Consider the following 25,085-nt stretch of genomic DNA (forward strand, 5'->3'; position numbering starts at 1 on the left):
GCCAATTGATATATTGTGTCTATACTAGATGCAATAAATTGGCCCCACGCTGGATCAATCACCGCCCATCAATCCAAAGGGTAATGAAAACATGCTCCACGGCTACACTGCAATAAAAAAACCTATGGCACCAAGATTCAGAGTTTAGGTCAACTGACTTGGACTTATTGGTCTCAGTCTACAGGGCTAATTACTGTATACTGTAAATATCCTCCAGCCCAGGCTCTGATACCCATACTCCTCATGGGGTTTCAGAGACTAGGTTCCAGCCTAAGCCCAAATACCTACTCTACAATTTTAACCCCCTAACCAGAGCCCTGTGAGCCTGAGTCATCTGACCTGGGCCAGTTCTGGCCATGCCATAGATCTTTTGCTGCAGTGCAGACAGACCCTCAGAAGCATCTAGTGATCATTTATGATATTGATGGTTTTCTGAGGAACCGTTCCTTTTACTTTTTTGCAGGTGTAGGTGGGATTTAATTCTAAAAGGAAGATCTCAAAGGCAGAAGGCTGGTAATTAATTGCCCAATACACTCAACTGCTTCAATCAAAGTGAAAAATTCCTTCTGATTGTGTCTTTCAGGATTTTGCTGATTCCATATATCAAATGGTTACACAGAAGTTTCAAGAGTTGACAGACAATTTCACCTCCATGCATGCACGCCACAAAACCCTTGCAGGAATTGTGATGACCAGAGGTAAGATGCCCTTTAATTTCTTTTTTTTATTTTATTTTATTTTTCTAATGCATTCTTCATAAATAAGGAATATATTATTTACCCACTCCATGGTAATAAAAGATGTCTTTGTTCCAGCACAGGAAAATATACAGTAATGAGAGAAAATAAGTATTTGATATTTAAACTTCAACAGGTGCACAACGAATATATTGACCATAGAAATACAGCTATATTTATAAATATATACAAATATACCATTTTTTCTTTATTCATGGAAGGAAATGGAGTTCTGGTTGTTTTCCTTTTTCCTGATAGTGGTTCCTTTTTAAATATCAGTAAGAAAAAGATTAGCTCTTTTATTAGTTTATTATTTTTAGAGCTGGAGCCCTTTAGTATTATGTCTTATTTAAGACTGTCAGGTGAAAACAAATCTCAGCCCATTTCTCTTCCAGTCTAAGTAAGCTCAGACACTTAAGACTTGATATTCTGTTCACATCTAAACACAGGAAATATTCAGTAAGGAGACACTGGCTTGGACAGTCACTTCTGTTAGTCCCTAAACAGGGGATGTACTCAACCCAAGAGCATATAATACAAAGACATGTTCAGCAAGTAGATGAAAGCATTGCATAAAGGGCCTTGCTTTGTTTGTTTGCATAGGAGTGATTATCTCATTTCTGGGTGCCTTATGATATTTATGAGAATGTCACCATCCCAGATACTGCATTAAACATCATTCTTGCTCAGAAGTGTGGAGCAGTAGATAAACTTTAGATAGAAGAGGGAACACTTGGAGGCAAGAGAAATGTATAATTAATCCAGGCTTTTCCGTCTTGTTCCTTTCGGCAGTTACATTAGCCAGATTCAACAGGCACAATTGTGAATATTGCAGAGCAGCAAACTGGAAATGGGATTACCTACCAGGGCCTTTCAAACTACGAATTCTACTCCCTAAAGACTAAAATATAATTGCACATACATGTTGTTCCTATTGAAAGGGAAAGAGTGAGAAACCAGCATTAGAATCACAGAAAATAGTGACAGAGCTGGCCAAATAGTCTTTTCCACCCTTTGTCAATGCAAGATTGCTCTGCACCCTACATTTCCTACTATTTTGACCAACCTACTATTATTATTGTTATTTGTATTGTGACCGCACCTGACAGCTCCAGTCAAGGACCAGGCCCCAGAGTGCTAGGCACTGTACAAACATAGAACAAAAAATAGAACAGATGAGAGGTGAATACAGCAGTCAGATGGGGGATTACCTGGAAACAGACAATACTGTCACACCCCTCCCCCCCCCAAAAAAATAGCAGCAAAACTTAGGGTGGGATTGACAGGGGGGTGTGGGGCTGGGTAACCTCGTGCCCCCCCGTGGAATTTCTTCACACCCCCCAGTTTGGGAACCCATGATTTAGAGGAGCTTTTCCTGACCAAGAGTAGAAAACACATAGTTGTTTCTTTGAAAAAAGTCTAGTAGTGGATGTTCTGATGTGGCTTCAATCACTTCCTTTGGAAGACTGCTCCACAAGTGAATTAATCTTATCAAGAAGCTTTTCCTAAAATTCAGCACACCTTTTCCTGTTTATTACCTTATCTCATTCATACCCTAAATAATCCTTCTGCTCCATTGGTCCCCATTCCTGGCTCTACTTCAAAAAACACAGTAAAGCCAAAATTATCATAAACTAAGCAGTGAACACAACAAGAAGGTGGATTGAGAACTTGAACACCACAGGGAAGTGTTCTGTAATAGGTCACTGCAGGGCAACGCATGGGCGGAATACCTGGTTGTTTCAAGAGCATGGCCACTAGATCCATGCCAAAATAAATGTAGGAGGGGTATAGTGGAATATGTCCTTTGCCCTCTTCCAGCCCAAGAACTGCTGGACATGGTCAGGTTGTTTTGATGATTTTGCTTCCTTCTGTGGGATGGGTGGAGGAAGGAATTTGAAGATTCCCTCCTCCAGCTCCTTTTGAATTTCACATAGGTAAAATCCTTTATGAGATTTTATTCTCTTGCACTTCACATTTCTCCATGGTCAACACAAATCCTAGAAATAAATGTATTTAATTTATCCTACTAAGTCCATTCCTCCAGACTCCTTATTATTTTAATTTTTTTCCTCTGAATTCTTCCAATTTCAGTTGTTTCCAATTTTTCATTATCTTTTACTGGTCCTAAGAAGCTCCCAGACTGAACTCACTGCTGTAGGTGTGCTCAAGAGAAGACACAAAGCCAAACCCAGCCTTATCTGGACTCATTTCCCATGAATATTTGAGTCCCTTCTTACCAGAGCATATCTACAAACCCATGAATAGGGAGGATTATTTGCAACTACATTCAATTTTGTACTTACAAGGTTTGTGCTCTTTTCTCAGCCATCATTCCCAGAGGTAGAAAAGATCGTGAGGTATAAGGTTTCAGAGGTCATATAGGGGAGTTTCACTCTAGCAGCAGACCTACGAATAAATGCAAATCTCTTGTGTTATTAACATGGAATCTGGCTGCTACCATGGAGAACTGTAAAAGCTAAGCAAATAATAAATAATAACAACAACAATAAAAATAACTCTAGTAATGTCTTATTGAATTTGGTGAGGTACATAGCTCCCTGAAACCAAAAGTCATTCTGGTTTTCCCTACATTTCAATTTAAAGTCATATAGCTTATAAACAGAATTGTCTATGCTTATGCTGTCTTCAGGCAAAACTTGTAAAAAACACAATGTAATTGTGGAATAACTGCTGTTGAGATAATACAGCAGCTCTACAAACAAAACAAAAGTGCAGCAAATTGGTTCTCTTTTCCTGAACTCTGGTATTTTTTCTGCCTTTTCAGGTACAGGGAAAACCAAAGAGAATTGCAGCTGAGTGCTGTGTCTGAGTTATGTTTTAGCACCAAGGGCAAATTCCTATCTAGAAGGAAGAATAAAGGAGGGGAAAAATGTAGAAAACAATGTTACTGAGTGGCTGTGAGTTTTTAATAGTGATCAATTGCTGATAGGAGAACAGAATTTCTATCCCACAGGAAATTCTGACCTTTCAATAGTTGTTTTCATCCTGAATCTTGATAAAAAGTTGAAACCTTGAACTATTTAGCTAAATGGATATTCCAACATATTTTAATTCAAAAGTATCAATACGAGCTTGTAAAAGGTTTCATTTCTAGAATGCTGAAACATTATATTGTAAAGTAGTGCACAATAACCAAAAAACTCAAAGCAAAATGTTCCCAACACTATTAAAATGCAAAGTTTTGGCATTATAGGTATGGAACAAGAAAATCTAAACAAGCCATTTTGAAATTGTCAGATTGGTTGAAATCAGTACATTTCCATGAAATATTTCAATTTAGACAAAATGATTTTTTAAATGGAAAACAGTTATATCAATAAAAAAATCAACCATCTTTAGTGATAATATAATACATAGAGAATTACAGAAAATAAAGATGGAAATTTCCCATAGTGGTAGTTCAGCTTGTCCGTTTGCCTCCAGGATCTTTTCATTTTTTTCATTAGTATAGTACAATATTAATGTGAGAGCTTGATTTTCATCAGTTTAATGCTAGGTTAACTCCATGGTTACAAACTCATACCCAAGAAATAGTTTGTTCAACTCACTTTTACTTCAACTCAAAATACAGGAAAGACAGCCAAGATAGAATTGTATCAAACAGACTGTCAGGTAAGAATGTACATGTTTAGTACTTGCTGAGCAATTTTTCAGAGGTGGCAGGTGGTAACAAATGCATATTCAGGAAAGGGTGGCTAAATTATCTGGAACAAATTCACCTTATGTTATAGACTAGCATTGTGTAAAACATTATCTGGAAATTAATCTGAGCTGGAACAGAACCCAAACCCATCCAACTTTCAGGAAGTTCAAACTCAGATCCAAACACTGCATGTCAAGCTAATCTCCATGTGATGTGAGCCATTTCACGCTTTACAGATATTGTTTTTTGGACCTAGAGTGAGCTTTGCATCTCAGGAACATTTCTAATTAGGGCTGTCAAGTGATTAAAAAATTAATTATAATTAATTGAGCGATTAATTGCACTGTAAAACAATAATAAGAATACTATCTATTTAAATATTTTTGGATGTTTTCTACATCTTCTAATATATCGATTTCAATTACAACACAGAATACAAAGTATATATTGCTCACTTTATATTTATTTTTTTATTACAAAACATTTACACTGTAAAAAAAACTTCAATTCACCTCACTGAAGTGTTGTAGTGAAAATTCTATCATGAAAGCTGAATTTAAATTCGTCTATATAATCAATATATTTGTGTCCTATTCAAAAGAGTACTCTTTTTGCTCAGCCCAACTGCAGGAGGCACAGGGCCGGAGAGGGGTAGACTCTGCCGTAGGCAGTGCAGTGTTTGGGGGGGGTTCAGCCCCCAACTGCAGGTGGCATAGGGCTCAGGGGTGAGGGTCAGCCCCTGGGCTGGGGGGGGGTTAGGGTTGGCCCACAACATTTTGGCACCTGAGGCAGGGAGCTCAAATGACGCCCCCATTCCTCCCTCACTTGGGCCAAAACTTTGAAAGGTCTCAATTCTGCCTTCTTCCTGTTCTACTCCTCTCATGGTATTGCAGAGAGAATACAGATGCACCAGCAGCAGACACAATTTTCTATACTCTGGGTCCTAGTGATGCTCCCCCACAATCTAGCACCTGAGGGGGCTGCCTCAGTTCTCTTCATGGTAAGGCTAGCCCTGGGGGGGGTAGATCCCACCATGGGCAGTGCAGAGTTTGGGAAGGGGGACTCAGCCCCAGAATCAGATGTGAGGGAAGGGTCAGTCCCAGCCCCAGGAGGCAAAGAGAGGGTGGCTTGAGTGAGCCCTGCCCGGGGAGGGGGAAGAGAGGGACAGTTTGGGCAAGCCCCTTCCCCCCCAGCTGTTTTATTTTTAAAAATATGGTCACCTGGACAGGGAGAGGGATGGGTGTCAGGGTCTTTACTTTTACTTTTTCCTCCTTTCTGGCTGCTTTGTTTTTCCATGAGCCTTCTGGTGGTGTTTTGCATTACTGCGCCTACAGACTGTCTCTGAAGCAGCTCATGCTGGTTTGCTGGCCTCTGTGATTAACGCGAGTTAATTTTTTTAACACGTTAATTCTGCCCTGTGCTAATCACAGGTGTTAACGCCCACTAATTGACAGCCCTACTTGTAATGTTGAGAACTAATTTGAAATCCAAATCAAGCTCACTCAGATCTTAGGCCAGGTTCCTTCCTGTGACCCTAGGCTTTGTCCTTCAACAAACAACATGTACATGCTATCTGGAGCAATGTCCTCCACCCCGCTTTGTTGAATTCTTCTGGAGTGGGGATGGACTAACCATTGGCACTTGAGCCCTTAGCATACAATCCTAACTATATAACTGAACCATATAAAAATTGCTGTGATGGAAAAAAAAAAGTTATCCCTGTTCCTTGAGTATTTTGGTGTTTGTTTTGGTCTTGTCCCATATCTCTGTGCTAAGGCTATGCAATTTACCACCTGCACACTGCCCAATGCTGGTTGGAAAGGCCAAAGGGGAATGTAGATGGCACGTTCAGAGCAACAAGGCTTGTTCCTCTTCCCCTTTCTCCTGTAGCTCCACAATCATTGTGCTTTCACTGTCACAGGGAAAAAATGAGGCCACATTTTCAACGCCAGTGTTCACCTAGATATGTAAAGTGATATTCATAGTCTAAAGGCAAGTGTTAAACAGTGTTAAACTGAAAGTTTCGTTCAAGTGGAGACTTAAAATGTAAAGATAACAGCAAATGGGATCAGTCATTGAGGCTCGGCTCTGCCAAGCCAGCAGCACCACTCTAGCAAGCAAGGGAGGCAGGAAAGCAACCCAGGAAGAGAAGAAGAGAGATGGAGACATCGGAGCTAATGTAGGGGATCAGGAGATCAGTGGCCACTCAAGACAATCTGCAGCTCTAAGCAACACTTCAGAGTGCCAAACAAGGGGACTCGCCCTCCAGGTGTGTGTCAGGCTTTACGGCAAGGAGGGTCCATGAGCTGTGATACTTATAGTGGCTCAGTGCCTATGGTAAAAGTGTGGGGGGAGTGGGGAAGCAGCAGGCTGAAGCCCCACTTACTCAGATTTGGACAGTTGTTTGTGAGTGGGGCTGCAACCTAGTGCATGTCCCTGCAGCACCATTCAGTTTGTCCTAGGCAGAATCGGCTGCCCTACACAGTGGCTTTGTTCACCTGCAGACAGAGGGCCCCCTGCAGGAGATGAAAGAGCATTCCAGCATGAGGAACTTTTCTAACTTACTGGGTAAACTTAAGTCAGAAAATATCAGTCCAAAGGGGGTTCATGGCAAATCAAGGTTCGGAAGAAAAACAATTAATTTCTTTTGAGAGACTGATGATTTAATTAAGGGGAACGAGGAAGTCACTGTTAAGTGATGCTTTCTGTCTTACTGAAATCAAATTTTGAATGGCTTCTGACAGAAATGCTTCTCTGCATTTCTAGTCCTCTGTTTTTGGGCATACCACAGGCAGAATGATTTCTGTTTGCACCATTAGGGAGATGTGCCTCTTTCTTTGTGATCTGTACAATTCTGCCTCTTAGGCATAATTTGCTGATTATGAAGACCAAACTAGTGTTATTTTTTTTGTGTCCTGCAGAAGGGACAAAGAAGAGAGCCTTGTGGTTTAGTAACATGCTCTATGAGACACAGAATATCAGAGAACATTTACACTTTTATGATAGTTTTCTTTTGTGGACATTAACAAATATACATACGTGTGATGAACACCCACTTGTCTTATACAGCAGGGAGTGACCCAGGAACGTTCAAAGCTAAAAGCATAGGCTGCTACAGCTTGAGTTAATGAGACAAAGCTTTGTAGTTGTAAACTGCTTCCACTCATGTCCTCTGTGGATTAACACGGAGCAGAACCTGAACCATACACTCCCAGTGGGTTAGATGTACACTTGCTCAGTACTTAAATTTAGTGGACATGATAAAGAATGCCTGTCACTTTCTCCATGGATGATCTGTTATTGCCAAAGTCCCACTTCCACAGAAAAGAAAAGCCCTTCAGAATTGATACAAACAAGATACTGGAATTTAAGCACTATTTTCCCTTTGTTTTTGATAAACTTTGACAGTTTAGACCAATGTCAAAACTTTTTATTTTTTGCCATCTTTCCTGTTAAAATGAAGCATTAAGAAAGTTCTATTCTCTTTACAGTGTGGGTCATTCATGGGGAAAAATGCTATATGTTGATTTCTCAATGTGTGTGTGGAGGGGGGCAGAGAGAGAGAGAGACAGAATCACTTTGATCTTAAAAGCAAACAGCAGTCTTTTCAGTTATCTATATGAAATAAAGATAAACTGGACAAAAGGGCCCTAAACAGCAATTTCATGCTTTGATGAAAGATGGATATTATCATCTCTTATCTCATGAAATTAATCTTAATAATTGTGTAGAAAAATAACAGAAAAGAGGGAAGGAAGATTTGCAGTGTGGCTTCATGGATCTTTCCAGTCATATTAAGATTAAAAAAAACCTTGATCTTTAACTACCATTAAGAATCTTGATGAGCAATTGATTTCTAATGCATAGTTCAAACTGGGACAACAGAAAATAATAAAATACAGCAGCAGATTTGTAACATTTACAATATACATGTACTGGATCCCAAAGCTGATTCTAGTAAAAAAAAAACCTGGCATCATTAAAACTAGGTGGCCCATCTGCAAGTTTTACAACCCTGTCCCATAAACAATATCTCAGAAGAGTATTAGATTCAGGTTGAACCGCTTTAATCCAGCACAGTCTGATCCAACACCATCTGTGGTCCGGCATGATTTTATTTAGTCCGATGTCCACTTATCATGGATATGGCCAAGTTTCCCGTGGTCTCATAAAATTTGTTTACAGACACTAGTCCTGGCTCTCAGTGTTCTGTGCTGTTGTTTAGCTCTAATTTACACCTAAATGTCTTCTAAGAGTCTGGTAAGCAGTGGAAGTGTTAGTAATGCTGCTAGATAATATTGACCTTCTGTGTTTGGCAAATTCTCTGGTTCAGCACTGGTCAAGTCCCGAAGGTGCCAGACTAAAGAGGTTCAACCTATACTAGGTAAATTTTTCAAGAGTCCTAAGTTACTTAGTCTCTTCAGTCCCATTTTCAAGAAGTGACTTAGGTACTTCAGACTCTGAATGGCATGAGACTTAGGCTTGGGAAATGGGAGTTAGGAGCTTAGTGGAATCTTTAAAGCACCTGAATAGGTTTGAAGCCTATCTGCATCTTTAGATGCCTAAAGACCTTTTAAATGATCTGGCCCTTTGTCAGTTAGTTGCTTTGGAAAATTTTGCCAATTCTTTAGAAGTGCTTAAATTCTGTGGTGATGGCACTGGGGATAGATTAAACTAAAAACCATAGACTTAGCTTTGTTTATAAAAAATCTCTTTTCTTGTGGATTTGAGCTTTATCTGTTCATCTGCAGCTTAGTGGTAAGTACCCCAAACTCTGTAACCAAATGGCTCAATCCCACAGATCTGAATTTCACAGTCCCAGTGTACAGTGAGCTAAGCAGGAACCCCAGACATAGCACATCCCAGAGCTTTATTTTCAGAAGTATAAGGATGAAAAGGCTCCAGCTAGGCAGAAGGATCAGCACAGCAGCTAAGCTGCAGGAAACATTGTGATAAAACTCCAGTCCATGTGAAACTTACTTGAATTCAAATTATCTAAACTCAAAACTCATAGAAAAATTCATTCAGGTTTGTTAACCAGAGCCCTCTTTCCAGCAACCATGACCCAGAGTTTCAATGTGAAAAAAAGGGAAATTTGGCAGTGTTGACCAAGTTCATTTTGGCTGTGTCTACATTGGCACCCTTTTCTGGAAAAGGGATGCTAATGAGACACTTCAGAATTGCAAATGCCGTGGGGGATTTAAATATCCCCCGCGGCATTTGCATGAACATGGCTGCCGTTTTTTTCCGGCTCGGGGTTTTGCCAAAGAAAAGCGCCAGTCTAGACGAGATCTTTCGAAAAATAAAGCCTTTTCCGGAAGATCCCTTATTCCTCTCAAAATCAGGAATAAGGGATCTTCCAGAAAAGACTTTATTTTCCGAAAGATCCCGTCTAGACTGGCACTTTTCTCCGGCAAAGCCCCGAGCCGGAAAAAAGCGGCAGCCATATTCATGCAAATGGCGCAGGGGATATTTAAATTCCCCGCGGCATTTGCAATTACGAAGCGTTTAATTAGCATCCCTTTTCCGGAAAAGGGTGCCAATGTAGACACAGCCTTAGAGTTTGTTTGAACCTGAAAGCCAGTGGAGTTTCAAAGCCACACAAATGCAAGATTTAAAAAGATTTATAAACAAAAGAGGCCTTGCCTACAGACAGAAGTCCCCGGTGCAAATGCAACTATATCAGTATAATGGTACTTATCAGTGTTCCCTCTATCTTTGTACTTGTGCAGCTGCACAGGAAAAATTCAGATGCCACCCAGCTAGTTAGCAGAGTGCTCACAGCTAGGTTTTGTTTCTAATAGTGGTGCACATTCGTGCATGCCTCAGTGCACATACAATTATTCTGCACGTGGATGGAAAAAATCTGCACATGGGTGGAAAAGATTAGAGGGAACATTGTTGCTTATGTTGATACAGCTTATGCCTATATATAAAGGGAAATAAAGTGTTCTGGTAAATGGCACATACACTGCAGTAAAACTGTGTGGCTATGTCTACACTGCCCCCTCTTGTGCAAAAACATATGCAAATGAGGCAAAGCATGGAATATCTCTGTGCCTCATTTGCATAATTAATGAGGCTCCGTTTTTGCGCAAGAGGCTTTTGCACAAAACCCCCCTCTTAAGCAAGAGCCGTTCTTCCTGAAAAATCCTCTGGGATTTCATCCTTTCCTGCCACAGAAGGGAGGAATGAAGTGGACCATAGAAATTAAAAGTGGAAAAGACTGCTAAGTCATCTAGTCTATTCCCCTGCAAGTGCAGGGATGTTTCCTGCAGTATTCCCAAATGCTTTTTCCAATCTAGATTTAAATGAATCAGTTAGCAGTGGGGTTTTCAGCACTGTCCCTGGGATGCCATTCCCATGTAATAGACATCATTGTTAATCATTCTTTTCCATTATTCAGCCCATTTTCCATTATTTGATCTCATTGTCCTTAGTTATAACTCCTTGTACAACCCTAACAGCATCCACCATTCAGTTTGCAACCTTCAATACTCGCAGACATTTGTTCTATTCCTTTAGTGTTAAATTATCTGTGTTGTACATATTTAACTATTTTAGCCTCTTCTGAGTTAGTATCCTCCACAGCCTCCTAATCAGTTATGTTCCTGTTTTCTGCTCTACCTCAAGTTTGTCAGCCTCCCTGTCAGGCCAATTCTCTGTCTTATATTGCTCCATGAGCTAGACCTAGCTGCTTCTTGTTATGAATGCAGAGTCAGGTGGAAAACGTACTTAGATTCTGTTCTTTTTCAGACACCACAGATCTGAGCCAGCACTTCAGAATGGGTTTAATTCATAAAAGGATTTTGCTTTAAAATGAAGTGGATTTGAAGAGCTCGTTTCACAAAGAAATGTGTTGGTAATAAGGGCTGTTTTACATGTCCTATCGATATTAGTCCTCACACACTGAGAAGCCATCTGTTGCTACCGCCATGCTGGGATCTGAGTTCAGGACAGAGAGGCGTGAAACCCTGTTCTATCTCTGACAGGGGTTGAGTGTGTCTTCCAAAAGGTCCTCCGCAGTCAGTAAGGGTATGTCTACACTACAAAGTTAATTCGAATTAACGGACATTAGTTCGATTTAACTTTGATAGGCGCTACACTAGCGCTCCGCTAGTTCGAACTTAATTCGAACTAGCGGAGCGCTTAGTTCGAACTAGGTAAACCTCATTGTACGAGGACTAAGCCTAGTTCGAACTTACTAGTTTGAATTAAGGGGTGTGTAGCCCCTTAATTCGAACTAGTGGGAGGCTAGCCCTCCCCAGGTTTCCCTGGTGGCCACTCTGGCCAAGACCAGGGAAACTCGTCTGCCCCCCTCCCGGCCCCGGACCCCTTAAAGGGGCACGGGCTGGCTACGGTGCTCGTGCCAGGTGCAAGCCTGCCAGCACCCAGCTAGCAGACCCTGCGCCTGGCAAGGCTCGAGCCAGCCACCTGATGCCCCCCAGCCCTCCCCCTCTTCCCGGGACCAGGATGGCGTCTCCTGGGAGCTTGCCCGGGACAGCAAGAGGCGGGCACCCGCCTGGTCTAGTGCGGACTTCGTGGACCTCATCCACAACCTCCACACTAGGCACAGGAAAGTGGCCAGCTAGGGCAGGAGAGCTTCCAGCCTGGCCACCCAGGAACAGGTGTGCATGCAAATCAAGGTGGTCCACTGAGACCCCCAACCCTGAGCCCTGAGCTTACAATGGCCGTCCTGGGTCAGACCAAAGGTCCATCTAGCCCAGTAGCCTGTCTGCCGACAGCGGCCAACACTAGGTACCCTGGAGGGGATGGACCGAAGACAGTGACCAAGCCATTTGTCTCGTGCCATCCCTCTCCAGCCTTCCACAAACTTTGGGCAGGGACACCACTCCTACCCCCTGGCTAATACCACTCCATGGACCCAACCTCCATCACTTTATCTCACTTCTCTTTAAACTCTGTTCTAGTTCTAGCCTTCACAGCCTCCTGCAGCAAGGAGTTCCACAGGATGACTCTTTGCTTTGTGAAGAAGAACTTTCTGTTACTACTTTGAAGCCTGCTACCCATTCCTTTCCTTTGGTGTCCTCTAGTCCTTCTATTATGGGAACTAATGAAGAACTTTTCTTGATGCACCTTCTCCACCCCACTCATGCTTTTATAGACCTCTATCCTATCCCTCCTCAGTCTCCTCTTCTCTAAGCTGAAAAGTCCCAGTCTCTTTAGCCTCTCTTCATATGGGACCTGTTCCAAATCTCTGATCATTTTAGTTGCCCTCCCCTCTCCCACCCTCTCTCTTCCCCTCTCCCACCTCCTTTTCCCAGTCTCCCCGAGTTTTGTTCAATAAAGAGAGATTCTATTTTTGACCACACGTTTTCTTTATTTTGTACGTCAGGAAGGGGGGCTAGGAAAGGGTAAGTGGAAGGAGGTGAGGGAGGAATGGGGCACGAGCCCCCGATGGGGAGGACTGGGCTGGCTCTGCGGGCTTCTGGGGGTGGAAGCACTCCTGCAGCCCCCCAATTGCCCCCTCTCCCCAGATGGCAGCCTGCGGCAAGTGCAGCCGGGCTGATGGCCGAGTGCTGTGATGTGCCCAGTGTGGGCACTCAGGGCACTCCATGCGAGGACTGCTTTGCAAGCCGGGCACCCCTGAGAATTGTCTGTCCGGGGTGGGGGTTGGGTCCCTTTAAGCACAGCCCTTGGCTAGCCTGAGGCAGCAGCTCCACGCTCTAAGTCCTCATCTGATGCCCTGCCGGCACTGTTTCCGGACATCCTTAACCCCGGTTCAGGGTCCACTTAATGTGGACATGCTAGTTCGAATTAGCAAAACGCTAATTCGAACTTGTTTTTTAGTCTGGATCTGTTAGTTCAAATTAGCTTAGTTAATTAGTTAGTTAGTTCAAATTAGCTAAGTTAGTTCGAATTAGCGCTGTAGTGTAGACATACCCTAAGTCCAGCACAGCAAAGGAGGGAGTCCTGAGCACATGACCTGACCGTGGAAAGAAGGAAGACTAAACCAGGATGAATATGTAAAGTGTTCTCGCCTGCAGCAAAATATGATGCAATATTCACTTTCTGCTATCTCATACCAGGGGGATATCAGGAGAAGAAATCACTCTGCAACCACAGCATTTCAAATATCATTCGGGGCCAAATCTATGTTACTTTGTGCACTCAAAATGCCATTAAATTCACTGTTGACCTTTTTTTCTTCTTGACATTCAACAAGCCTTTGTTCAGATTCATCCCATAACATCTACCAACAACTCCTGGTGCCACTCTTAACATTCCTTTATCTCCTTTGGCCTTGTCTGCCCTAGAAATTACTTCTAAAACATCCCACCATTGCTGCCTGAGGTTCAATTCCAACAGTGGCAACAATCTCAGGAATGTTAACCCAGGGATCACTAGGATTAGATCACATGATTATTAGAACTTCAGCAGGTGGCCTCACTGTTGCTACTACTAGTGGAGTTGAACTAGTGATAGCAAAGGCAGGGATAAAAAGACAAAGGGTCGCATAGACACGGCCTTGGGTTATACGGGTTATACCCATTACAGATAGCTGCAGACAGTTATGCTTTCCTCTCTGGTCTCTGTATCCACCTGTTGTCATTTGTTTTATACATAGATTATAAATTGTTTAGGGTGGGAATGGTCTTTTTGTTCTGCATAACTCCATAATGCTACCACAACAACAACATCATCAACAACAGTAATCATAATATGCCATGAGAGAATTGGATTTGCAATGCAGTCTATGTAGCTCGTGTTTGTTACGTTTTGTTTTTTTCTTTAGCCAGAGAAAAGTTCCCCTTCTCTGCTGCAGAAGCAGCTGCCATTTTGTGTTCAGATGCCACCTGCCACATGGAAGATACAAGGACAAACCCCTGCCTTTCAATCTGCTCTGTGGGGGTAAATCCCTCTGTCTGCGCAAAGCCTTTATGACTTCTATGGGACTCTTTGAGTAGGCACACAAGTTATCGGTGTGTACAGGATTAGGGCCCTGATGTGCTGTCCCGTGGAGGACCTATATCATTTTTGTCCTTTCTTGACTTTAAATTCTCTTCTTATAAAGTTACGGTCATTTGGAATGATAATATATGGTTGCTATGGAACAGCATAATGCAAAGGAATGCATGATTTGTCGGATGCTACGTTAGTAGCTTCAAATTTTTTTCATTTCCTAAAAACAAGCCAGAAATGGAACCCGACGCCTATTCCACCGTGGATAGAGAATGAAAAATAAATCAGTGTGTGATCACAGCTCTATTAAGCTGTTTCAGAAATGATTCCAAACACATTTAACAATAGAGAATCCTTTTGATTGATTTGTTATAAAAAGCAAAGAAAGAACACAAAATTATTGCTTATCAGCAAGAGAAGCAGCACCATTTAAAATAACATGAAATTGTACCCCATGAATTATTCACACGGGCTGACTTTACACTATCATTATTCCTGGCTTGGCTTTTTAGTGAATAGTGGTTTGTGTCAGTTGTCTCCAACCTAATAAAAGAGGTGGATTTTTTTTTAATTAATCAAGCCTGATTTATCTTTTTTTTTTTTTTACATTCAAGATGAACAAATTCCTAATACAGCCTTTACAGCATCATATTGAAAAGGAAGATAGATTTCTTTCTTGCCAGCGGATCCTAAAATGTGCAGTGAAGTGCATGCTTATGCAGTAACATTTCTTTAATAAGGATGAAAAAATATTAGGCATCCAGACGGTGAGCTCCATTCAGAATTGGCATTAGTAGACAGTATAGATGCAACTCAATTGACCCCAGTCTGAATTTAGTCTATCAAATATTGCACAGATCACTGACAACCTGGCACTGCCTTTCGCTAATACATACAGTGGCTCTAAAACTGGGATTTGGAATAGTACAGATTTGGCAGGCTGCAACTAACATGATTGTAAGATTTGTTGACTACTGCACCCAGTTATACCTTGTGACTTTGAATTTTCTTTTTAGGTGCTGTTTTCTTGACCCCAAATTCTTCATTTCAGAAGCTAGATATCCCCTCTGTGACAATAGTGCGCCAGACACTCAGCAGGCATAAATCACCTTAGTGCTGCTGAAGTCACTCAAGCTATGATGATTTAGACTAGCCAAGGACCTGGCTCATTACTTTTACTGGAGGAATTGTCCCCCTCTGGCAGCTATGTATAGACATACCTTACATTTATTGTAGTACTTTTTTAAAAGCACACCTCATAACTATGCTGCTCGTAAACTCCATGTTGTCAGTTACTTCCCCACATCTGGCTCGTATTCGGAACAAAGCTTTGCATCTTGCCTTGTTTACTGCCTGCTCTCTCAATATCTTACTGTAACATTTCTATTGTTGTAACTGCTGTGTTGCGAGATATGTGCAAGGAAGCACTGTGGCCAACCCTCCCGATTTTATCACAACTCTCAGGGTATTTGATGTTTTACATATTGCCCCAGTTCCTAAAGTCCTAGGCTCCCTGCCTTCATTTTTTAAAAAGTAACTTTCTGTCCTTAATGGTGGTGGGGAAAAGCTGGAAATCTTGAAGCCCAAAGACTCTAACACCAGAAGGCAAATAAAGAGATTCCAGATATTATTATTATTATTATTATTATTGTATTCATTATTAAATCTCATGATTTTCATGCCAGTCTCATGATGTTTGCATTCTGGCTCATGATTATGGAACAGTTGGGGTTGACAGTACAGAGCCCAGCACATTATAAAACCTGCAGTTATTCTCCTTTATGAGAGTCCATCACTTGCCAAAGCCAGATCAGTATTTAGGGGGAGAGCTCTAAGACCAACGTCCTGTAAGAAGTTATGCTTATAATTCAGGGAGTGGCATTCTGTACTGTGCTAAATCCCCTGGATATTGATGTTGGATTGATGGTACCTCTGCACTGATATGGAATCATAGAAGTGTAGGGCTGAAAGGGACCTCAAAAGGCTACCAAGTCTAGACTCTTGCACTATGGCTGAACCAAGTAAAACCCAGACCATCCATGAAAGGTGTTTGTCCCAACTTCTTTTTTAAAGTTTGCAGTGATAGGGAATCCACAACCTCCCTTAAAAGCCTTTTCTAGAGCTGAACTGTCCTTGGAGTTAGAAAGTTATTATAATGTCTAATATCTAACCTAACCCTCCCCCCCCCATCCTCCCCTTGCTGCAAATTAAGCCTGTTACTTTTTGTCCTGTCTTCAGTGGAAATGGAAAATAATTATAAAGTCCTCTTTATAACAGCCCTTAACATATTGGAAGACTTGTCAGGTCCTTCAAATCCCGGGCTTCATTTGCAACTCCGGTTGACTACATTACCACCCTAGTTCGAACTAGGGTGGTAGTGTAGACATACCCTAACAGATTAGTAAGACAGGATTTCCCTTTACAGAAACCATGTTGACTTTTGTCCAACAAATTATGTTCTTCTACATGCTTCACAATTTTATTCTTTACTATTGTTTTGACTAATTTGCCCGGTACTGAAGTTAGACTTACCGGTCTGTAATTGCCAGGATCGCCTCTACAGCCCTTTTTAAATATTGGTGTCACGTTGGCTACCTTCGAGTCATTAGGTACTGAAGCCGATTTAAAGGATAGGTTACAAACCACAGATAATAGCTCAGCAATTTCCCATTTGAGTTCTTTTAGAACCCTTGGATGAATGCCATCCGGTCCCGGAGATTTGTTAACATTAAGTTTTTCTATTTGTTCCAAATCCTCCTCTAATGACACTTCAATCCAGGACAGTTCCTCAGATTCATCACCCACAAAGGATGGTGCAGATTCAGGAATCTCCCCAACGTCCTCAGCCGTGAAGACTGAAGCAAAGAAATCATTTAGTTTCTCCGCAATGGACATAGTACTCCAGCTGAGGTCTCAACAATGCCTAGTAGAGTGGGACAGATACCTCTTGTGTCTTATATCCAACACTTCTGTTAATACACCCCAGAATCATATTAGCCTTTATTGCAGCTACATCACACTATTAGCTTATGTTCAGTTTGTGGTCCACTGTAACTAGGCTTTTGGTAATTTCTACCAAATTTGCATCTGTTCTGACAAATATGCACTTGTTCCCCATATTCCTTGCATTTATCTATAGCAGGGGTGGGCAAAAGGGCCTCAGCAGGCTGGATCTGGTCCACCAAGCGGGTTGATCCCGCCCGCAAAGGCCCTGCCACTCCCCTGCCCCCAGGCCAATCAGAGCCTGGGGGCAGGGGAGCTGCATGAAACTTCCTTCATCCTGTCCCAGCCCTGCGAGGCGTGCGCGGCTCTTCAAAGTGCCACACACTCCTCACGGGGTGGGAAGAGGCTTCCCATGCTTCCCCCGCCCCCAGGACAATCAGAGTCTGGGGGCAATGGAGTGTGTGAAGCCTGTTCCTGCCCTGCCAGGTGCCTAGTGGGAAGGGGGGACAAAGGGGTTCCTCTACCCCCAGACCAATTATAGTCCGGGGGTGGGGAAGCCCAGAAGCATTCTGGCCCCGCCCCTTCCAGATAAGGCTCTGCCCCTTCTGGGCTGGCCCAGGGCCACTTCACAAATTTTTGAAGTGGCCCCGGCCAAAAATTATTGCCCACCCCTGGTCTATAGACATCTAAAATGTTAATCAGATTCCACCGATGATTTCCTTCTTTGACCCTATCGTAGTTTTTCTTATCCCCACTACATCGAACCCTATGGTAAGGTCACCATTTTTATATTTTGCAGGGTTTTGTCATATGCCCCCATTGAAAGTAGCTTAACCCCTCGCCTCCCTCCTCCCCACAGTAGGTTGGCAAGTTGATATGTGAAGATGCCTTTCCTTTTCTTGGTCAGGGACCCCATTTTTCCCAAGAGACTTCCTTCGCAGGATAGCATCCCATGGTTGAAGAAGCCAAAGCCCTCCTGTTGACACCCTCTGACTGTTGTAGGAGATAGAAAACTGAGGTCCCGCCCCCTTTAACTTAAGAATAGGGTTACTATCTGCAGTGTAAAAGCCATATTCCACCTGAGGTAATTACTTCCTGGCTTCTAACTCCCTCTGTAGTTTCAATATGATATAATTATTTAACTTTTGTATGGTGTTTCTTTAAGGGTTGCTAAGCTCAACTTCAAAGAGGTAGCTGCATTTCAGTGGTGGCTAAAGACACCCTCTTATATCCCTCACCAATATCACGAGGGTGTTCTTGGGCTTAAGTGATGTTTCTAAAAGTCACTGAGCTCTTCAGATGGAAAGCACTATATCAGCAGAAAGTTGTATTACTTAAGTATTTTTGTGTGAGAGTGTGAAAATCGACCCATTACACTTATACCATGTATATTTTTCAAAGTACAGATCCTGTGAGGAAATCTGTTTTTCTCCCATGGATACCATCAGGTTTATTGTTACCTCTAATATTTTATTGATTGATGTCAGGCATTGGCAAAAAAACAAAAACTCATGCCTGTAGCTCAGTGTTTTTTTCTGAATTGCTTGCTTCTGATTTTCTCATATACAGTAATACTTCCAGCATAGAACTTGTTTATCAGAAAACCGAAGAGAAACTTGTTAATGCTGCCATGAAGGCCCAAGCTAGAGAACAGAGCACAGGGGAGAGATGGGAAAATAAGAATAGATTGAGTAAAATCCTCAAATTAACATAATTTATCGACAAATTGGAGAAAATTCAGAGGTGGAAAAGACATGATTTAGGAGCTGGAGGAACTGAGGGAAGATTAAAAGAATAGAATTGGCATTGAGTGTGTCTATCAAAAATACAACACACACACACACACACATGCTGCTTGGGAGAAATCCCCTTCAGATCCTTGACTTATAAGGTTTCACTTGACAAGTTATAAATTAGTCAATAGTGTCCTGGCCTCTTAGCATACAAATAACATAAAAATACCTAGCCTATTATACTGTACTTGATACACTACCTAGCAAAATGCTTTACAGAGAAAGTTAGCCATAAGCCAGCAAGAAAAGATTACTTTTAAGGGAGAATTGAAAAGAAAAATGCACTGACTACCCCCAGTAATTCGGGAACCTGCCATATAGATGCAGAATAAAAAACAAGGAATCCAGTGGCACCTTAGGCTATGTCTACATTGCATACTTATTTTGAAATAAATAATATTATTTCAAAATAACAGCTTGTGTGTCTTTCCACGAGCACCGTATTTCAAAATAATTTTGAAATAACAGGCTTCTCACTCTGACTTCTATAACCCTCATTTCAGGAGGAGTAAGGGAAATTGAAGGGAGAGTGTTCTTCCTTTGACTTTCTACTGTGTAGACAGCACCAAGAGTTGAGCAAAGGTTCTCTGAACTTGCGTATCTTAGCTCAACTTTGAACCACAGTGTAGACGTATCCTTAGAGACATATTAGATTTATTAACACATGAGCTTTTGTGGGTAAAACCCACTTCATCCGATGAATCGGAGTGGAAATTCCTGAGGCAAGGCTTTATATATATATGAAAAGAAGGAAGTTATTAATCATGTATCGGACCAGTGCTAATGAGGCCAATTAAGTCAGGGTAGATGTAGCTCATTCCCAGCAGTTGATGAGGAGATGTGAATACCAAGAGGGAGAAATTGCCTTTGCAGTGAGAGAACCAATCTAAATCTTTATTCAGTCCTAATTTGATTGTATTGAATTTTCCAATGAATTGCACTTCTGCTGTTTCCCTTTGCAAGGTGGTTTTGAAGTGTTTTTGTAGAAGGATGGCTACTTTTAAACCCATTACTGAATGTCCAGGGAGGTTAAAGTGATCTCCTTCTGGTTTTTGTATGTTACTTTTCTTGATGTCTGATTTGTGTTTAATTATCCTTTGGCACAGACACCTTCTGGTTTGGCCAATTACATGACAGAGGGGCACTGCTGGCACATGATGGCATATATCACATTAATGGAGGTGCAGGTGGATGAGACCCTAATGGTGTGATTTATGTGCTTAGGTCCTGCAATGCTGTCGCTTGTATAGATAGGTGGACAGAGTTTGTTGCAAGAATAGGTTCCTAAGGAAGAGTCTTTGGGGTGTGTGTGGCTGTTGGTGAGTATTTGCTTCAGGTTGGGGGGTTGTTTTTAGATGAGGACTGGCGTCTGAGGTGTCAGGCTGCCATGGCCCCAGCCTCAGACTTCCCCAGCAGCCGGGAAGATCAACTGTCATGGTCCTAGCCCCAGCCTTCCCTGGCAGCCAAGGAGTCTGGCTGCTGCAGCTTCAGCCCCAGCCTTCCCCAGCGGCCAGGGCGTGTAGGCAATTTTGGTTAGGCAATGCTTTCCCTTGCCTACATTACTCACCGCCCATACTTGTAGATGTTTGTCTCTGTGTGTGGGATTGGAGCAGATATGGTTGTATCTTAGGGCTTGGCTGTAGACAATGGCTCATGTGATGTGTCCTAGATGGAAGCTAGAGGCATGTGGGTAAGAAGCAGTGGGGAGTCATTTGCAAATATATGTTGTCTAATAATTTACCCACCAATTTTTGAACATAATATTTGGAATAAAACATTTGGCAAATTCTCTCCCCCTTCACCCAGCTGCCGTTGTGAAAAGAGTTGAATCCATTTTTCAGCCCACATGCTGACACAGCTCCCCTATTTCCTTTCCCCTGCTCCATTTCCTTTTTAAATTGAAAACTATTAGGAGCGTTTAGGCAAATAATAGAAACCTAAGTGTCGGCACCTCTTATAAATTGCTCTCTAGTTACTTTTACCCTAATGTCTTCTCAAATGCTATTTCATGCCAGGCAGTGAGGGGAAGAAATGCTTGAAGAACTCAGATAGTTGATGGGTCAGGAGTCAAGGTCATAATATTCATTTCTTCTTAGTTTGTCAAATGATCTGATTGTAAGGTTAGGAATGGGCAGCATCATTAATCTAGACCTTGTGTAAGTACTCAACAGCTAAAAGTGTACATGTATGGTTTTTAATAGAGGATGTTTTCTTAGCTTGGTTCCCATAAGGTAGAATGTGGATTATTCTCAGGAGCTCTGTATCTTCCTGTCCAGAGAGTGCTGAATGAGTACATTTCTCACACAACAAAGCTGTTGAAATAGTGCTAATGAAAATGTGACAAATTTATTTGAAGAAATGTCACAGATTCATTATAAAAATACTAGAAGATTTACCCAGCATTGTCCAGGTCCTTCAGGGCAGAGGTGTGGGGATGTGGGGGGCGCAGGTGTCAGGGAGAGGATTTGGGGATGTGGCAGGCTCAGGGCAGAGGAATGGGGGCTTATGGAGGGGCATTAGTCAAGGCTGGGATGAGGTGGGGTTCAGGGCAGAGGGTTGGTGGTTTGTGGGGGTGCAGGATTCAGGGTTTAGGGGTGAGGAAGGACTCAGAGCAGGGAGCTAAGGTGTGGGGAGCATAGGAGTCAGCGGAGGCTGTGCTAGCCAGGCTCCCTAGGGCTGGATGTGGCAGGGGGCCATGCTACCTGGACCATGGCTCTCCAAGGCTGGTGGTGGCATAGGCCAGGCCAGACAGAGAGCTGGGCACAGCAGAGACCTCACTGCTCGGAAGCTTACCTCCTCCCCTGCCCCAAGCTGCCACAATGGGGTTATAACTGTCCCAGTCCCCTTCCCTGGCCCCTTGCTGCCCCTTGTGGTCATTACACTGTATAACTGTCCCTGCTAGCAGCCTCCTTCCTTTCCATATTATGAAAAACAATTACAATCTAGACACATCCCATTGTCCTGGAAAAATCAAATCCTTACCCTGCTTTAAGTCAGGATAAAAGGAAGCTGCATACCAAATTTGACAGTCCTAGTTCTTACCATTTAGGAGTTCTTGAACAAACAGATGGACAGACAGACTCGCTCACTCACTCACAGACAAACTCTCTCAAATATATAGTAGCTTTGAGAGTCTTTTGTGTTTTCCACAAACAGTCATAGGAATGATCTAGGGGGATAGTGCCTGAGGCTACCCTTTAAGGAAACCCTAAAGAGATATTATACCAGTATGGGCTTATCAGAGTGTGCCATTTGTCAGCTCTGCCTCTTTTCAGTCTCCCCCCATTCTCTGTCCTGCCACCATCAAGCAATGGCAAATAGCAAGTTATGCCAGCTCTGGACTAGCTGAGAATTCCACCACACTCAGTGCCTCTATTTTCTTACATGTAAAATGGGCATGGTATAACAGCTAGTTGTGCTACTGCATGTTTTGAGGCTCAATTAGTGAGCATTTAGAAAGCACTTTGCAATTATCAGGTAGAAGTCACTATAGAAATGCCAAGTATTATTTGAGAACAGATACAAAGGTGGTCAATAATAATTAATAATTAATGTTGATTCTTTACTAAAAATTTTAGCTAGAAGTCTCAACCTAACTATACTGAAAAATCAACAAATACTGGTTATACTGTTCAGAAATGTCTACCTAGTCATTGGCACCAAAAATTTAGGTTCAGCAGCTGAAAATACTACACAAAATAACACTGTGACAGGTCATCATTGGAAACATTTAAGAGCAGGTTGTCAGGGATTAACTAGATGATGCTTGGTCCTGCCATGAGTAGACAGGACTGGACTTGATGACCTCTCAAGGTCCCTTCCATTTCTAATATTCTATGATTCTGTGAAGTCTTCCTTCATTAGAACATATGTGTGAATTCATCAAGGGAGCAACCCATATTACATGTGTAAATAAATTCACCCTGTGCCCATGGAAAGTAAAGCCAGGGGAATGATTTTCTGAGTCTCTACATATAGATAATAAAGCATGCAAATGAAGGATTCATTTGTATATATGCTCCTGAATTCATCAGGCATCTGTGATATTCTCAAAAATATTTCTCATTATGCAAGGTTCCCTCACACATGTTATTCAGCAGTGCTACATTGGTCATAGAGCACTATCCCCATTTGACTCCTCACTGACATGTGACTATTTCAGTGCTAATGCATAAGTCGTGTCCATCTGTGTTTCTTAGTGTCAATCTTGGTATTTCGGAGCAGTGTTCCCTGTGTGCTTGTGCAGCCACTCAGGAGAGATTCAAATGCTGCCCAGCTGATTAGTGGAGTGCTCATAGCAAGCTTTTGTTTCTCCTTATGGTGCATGTTCACACATGTCTCAGTGCACATAAAAATTTATTCCACACACGGATGGAAAAGATTTGAGGGAACATTGTTTCTGAGTGCTGATATGTGAGGAACATGAGTATTAATTCCACCATTTAGGAATAAGACATGTTAGCAGATCACTACATCTGTAATAATCCACCGGGCCAATTTTGTGGGATCTTGGATGCCATCTCCTCTTGGAAGGGTCATCTTGATGTCTTTGATGCTTGTGATACCTGATATTTGTTGACTTCATGACAGTAGCATTGGCATATGTGTGGATCTGTGCAGGTATATCACGCCATCAAGTGGACGTCCATATATGTGAAGATCAGCGAGCAATATCTAAGAATGTGTCTAGACTACAGGGTTTTGTCGACAAAAGTGGACTTTTGTCACCAAAACTATATCTGCGTCTTCACTACTGCTGAGTTCTGTCGACATAACATCGACAGAACTCGGCAGTTTTGTCGACGGTGGTAAACCTCATTCTACAAGGAATAATGCCTTTTGTCGACAGAGTTCTGTCAACAGAAGGTGTTATTGCATCTACACTGTCCTTTGCGTCCACACTCTCACGTCAACAAAGCGGCTTGCTTTGTCAACAAAACTGGATGTAGTCTAGACACTCTTTGTCGACAGAAGCTTTGTTGACAGTATCTGTTGACAAAGCCTCGGTCAACAAAAGCCTATAGTCTAGACATACCCTAATTCATCCAAAGGGGTAAAGTTTCCTTAATATCAATGATGACCCTGAGATTGTTATGTGGGAGTGTGTTGTTGGTGGGGTGCAAGTGTGTCTCCTATCTATATTCATCAGAGACCTTATAGAAGCCGATGGCCACCTTTCATTTAGACTGAATGGAAGAAGCACTTCCACCCCTTTATGGAGTAAGGTAGCTAAAAGAATAGAAGTACCTGCCCAAGAAACTGAATCACATAGGACAGCCTGAGCAAGAGATAAGGAAGAATATAAGTGGTTTTCCTGAGACTGATTGCAAAGACACGGATGGAAGCATTGATGGGAGAGCTGTGTGTGTCATGAAATGAAAGGAAGCAGCCAGGAGAAAGTGAGAAAAGCAGCTGGTAGTATTGCCCTGAAAGGGAGCAAAGATAGCACTCCATGGGCACAGGACTGGTTCAGACCACTCTTGAATTTCAAGGAAACAGCCTGCTGTTATTCATTCCTACTGCATTCAGGGAAACAAACTTTGCTTACATTCTGTATGGATAAACACCAAAGAAATACATGACAGAACAACCAAGCAAAGCCCCAAATATTTTCTAACCAGTTGGCCCAAAGGATAACATTCACAAACTGTGAGCAATGCAGTGAACTACAGACATCCCTGCCTTGCGTTTCTCCATGAAGCATCTGGTGTTGGCCACAGGCAGAGGCAAAACAGTGGACTTAGATCAGTGGTGGGCAGTCTGCAGTCTGCAGGCCACATACAGCCCATTGGGCTATCACCTGCAGCCAGCGCACCACCTTTCTGCCCTCTTTCCCCTTGCCTCGCGGGCACTGGAGCCCCACACTAACTTACTCCTCACTCCCCACAGCGTAACCCACACACCTAGGCCGTGTCCAGACTCAGGGGTTCTTTCGGGAAAAGTAGCCTTTTTTCGAAAGAACTTCCCCTGCGTCCAGACTCAAGCCGCGTTCTTTCGAAATTATTTCGAAAGAACGCGGCT

General features: G+C 42.4%; 1 protein-coding gene across 1 annotated transcript in view; it reads left to right on the forward strand.

The window, feature by feature from the left end:
- ADARB2 (adenosine deaminase RNA specific B2 (inactive)) overlaps nucleotides 1–25,085 on the forward strand; it is a 469,731-nt gene that overhangs the window by 361,819 nt on the left and 82,827 nt on the right. Inside the window, exon 4 of the mRNA XM_006111888.5 lies at nucleotides 584–698. Coding sequence (XP_006111950.2) covers nucleotides 584–698 — 115 coding nt within the window. The remainder of the gene's footprint in view (nucleotides 1–583; nucleotides 699–25,085) is intronic.

The sequence above is a fragment of the Pelodiscus sinensis genome, chromosome 2 (genome assembly GCF_052426305.1).
Source record: "Pelodiscus sinensis isolate ZL-2025 chromosome 2, ASM5242630v1, whole genome shotgun sequence".
Classification (NCBI taxonomy): Eukaryota; Metazoa; Chordata; order Testudines; family Trionychidae; genus Pelodiscus; species Pelodiscus sinensis.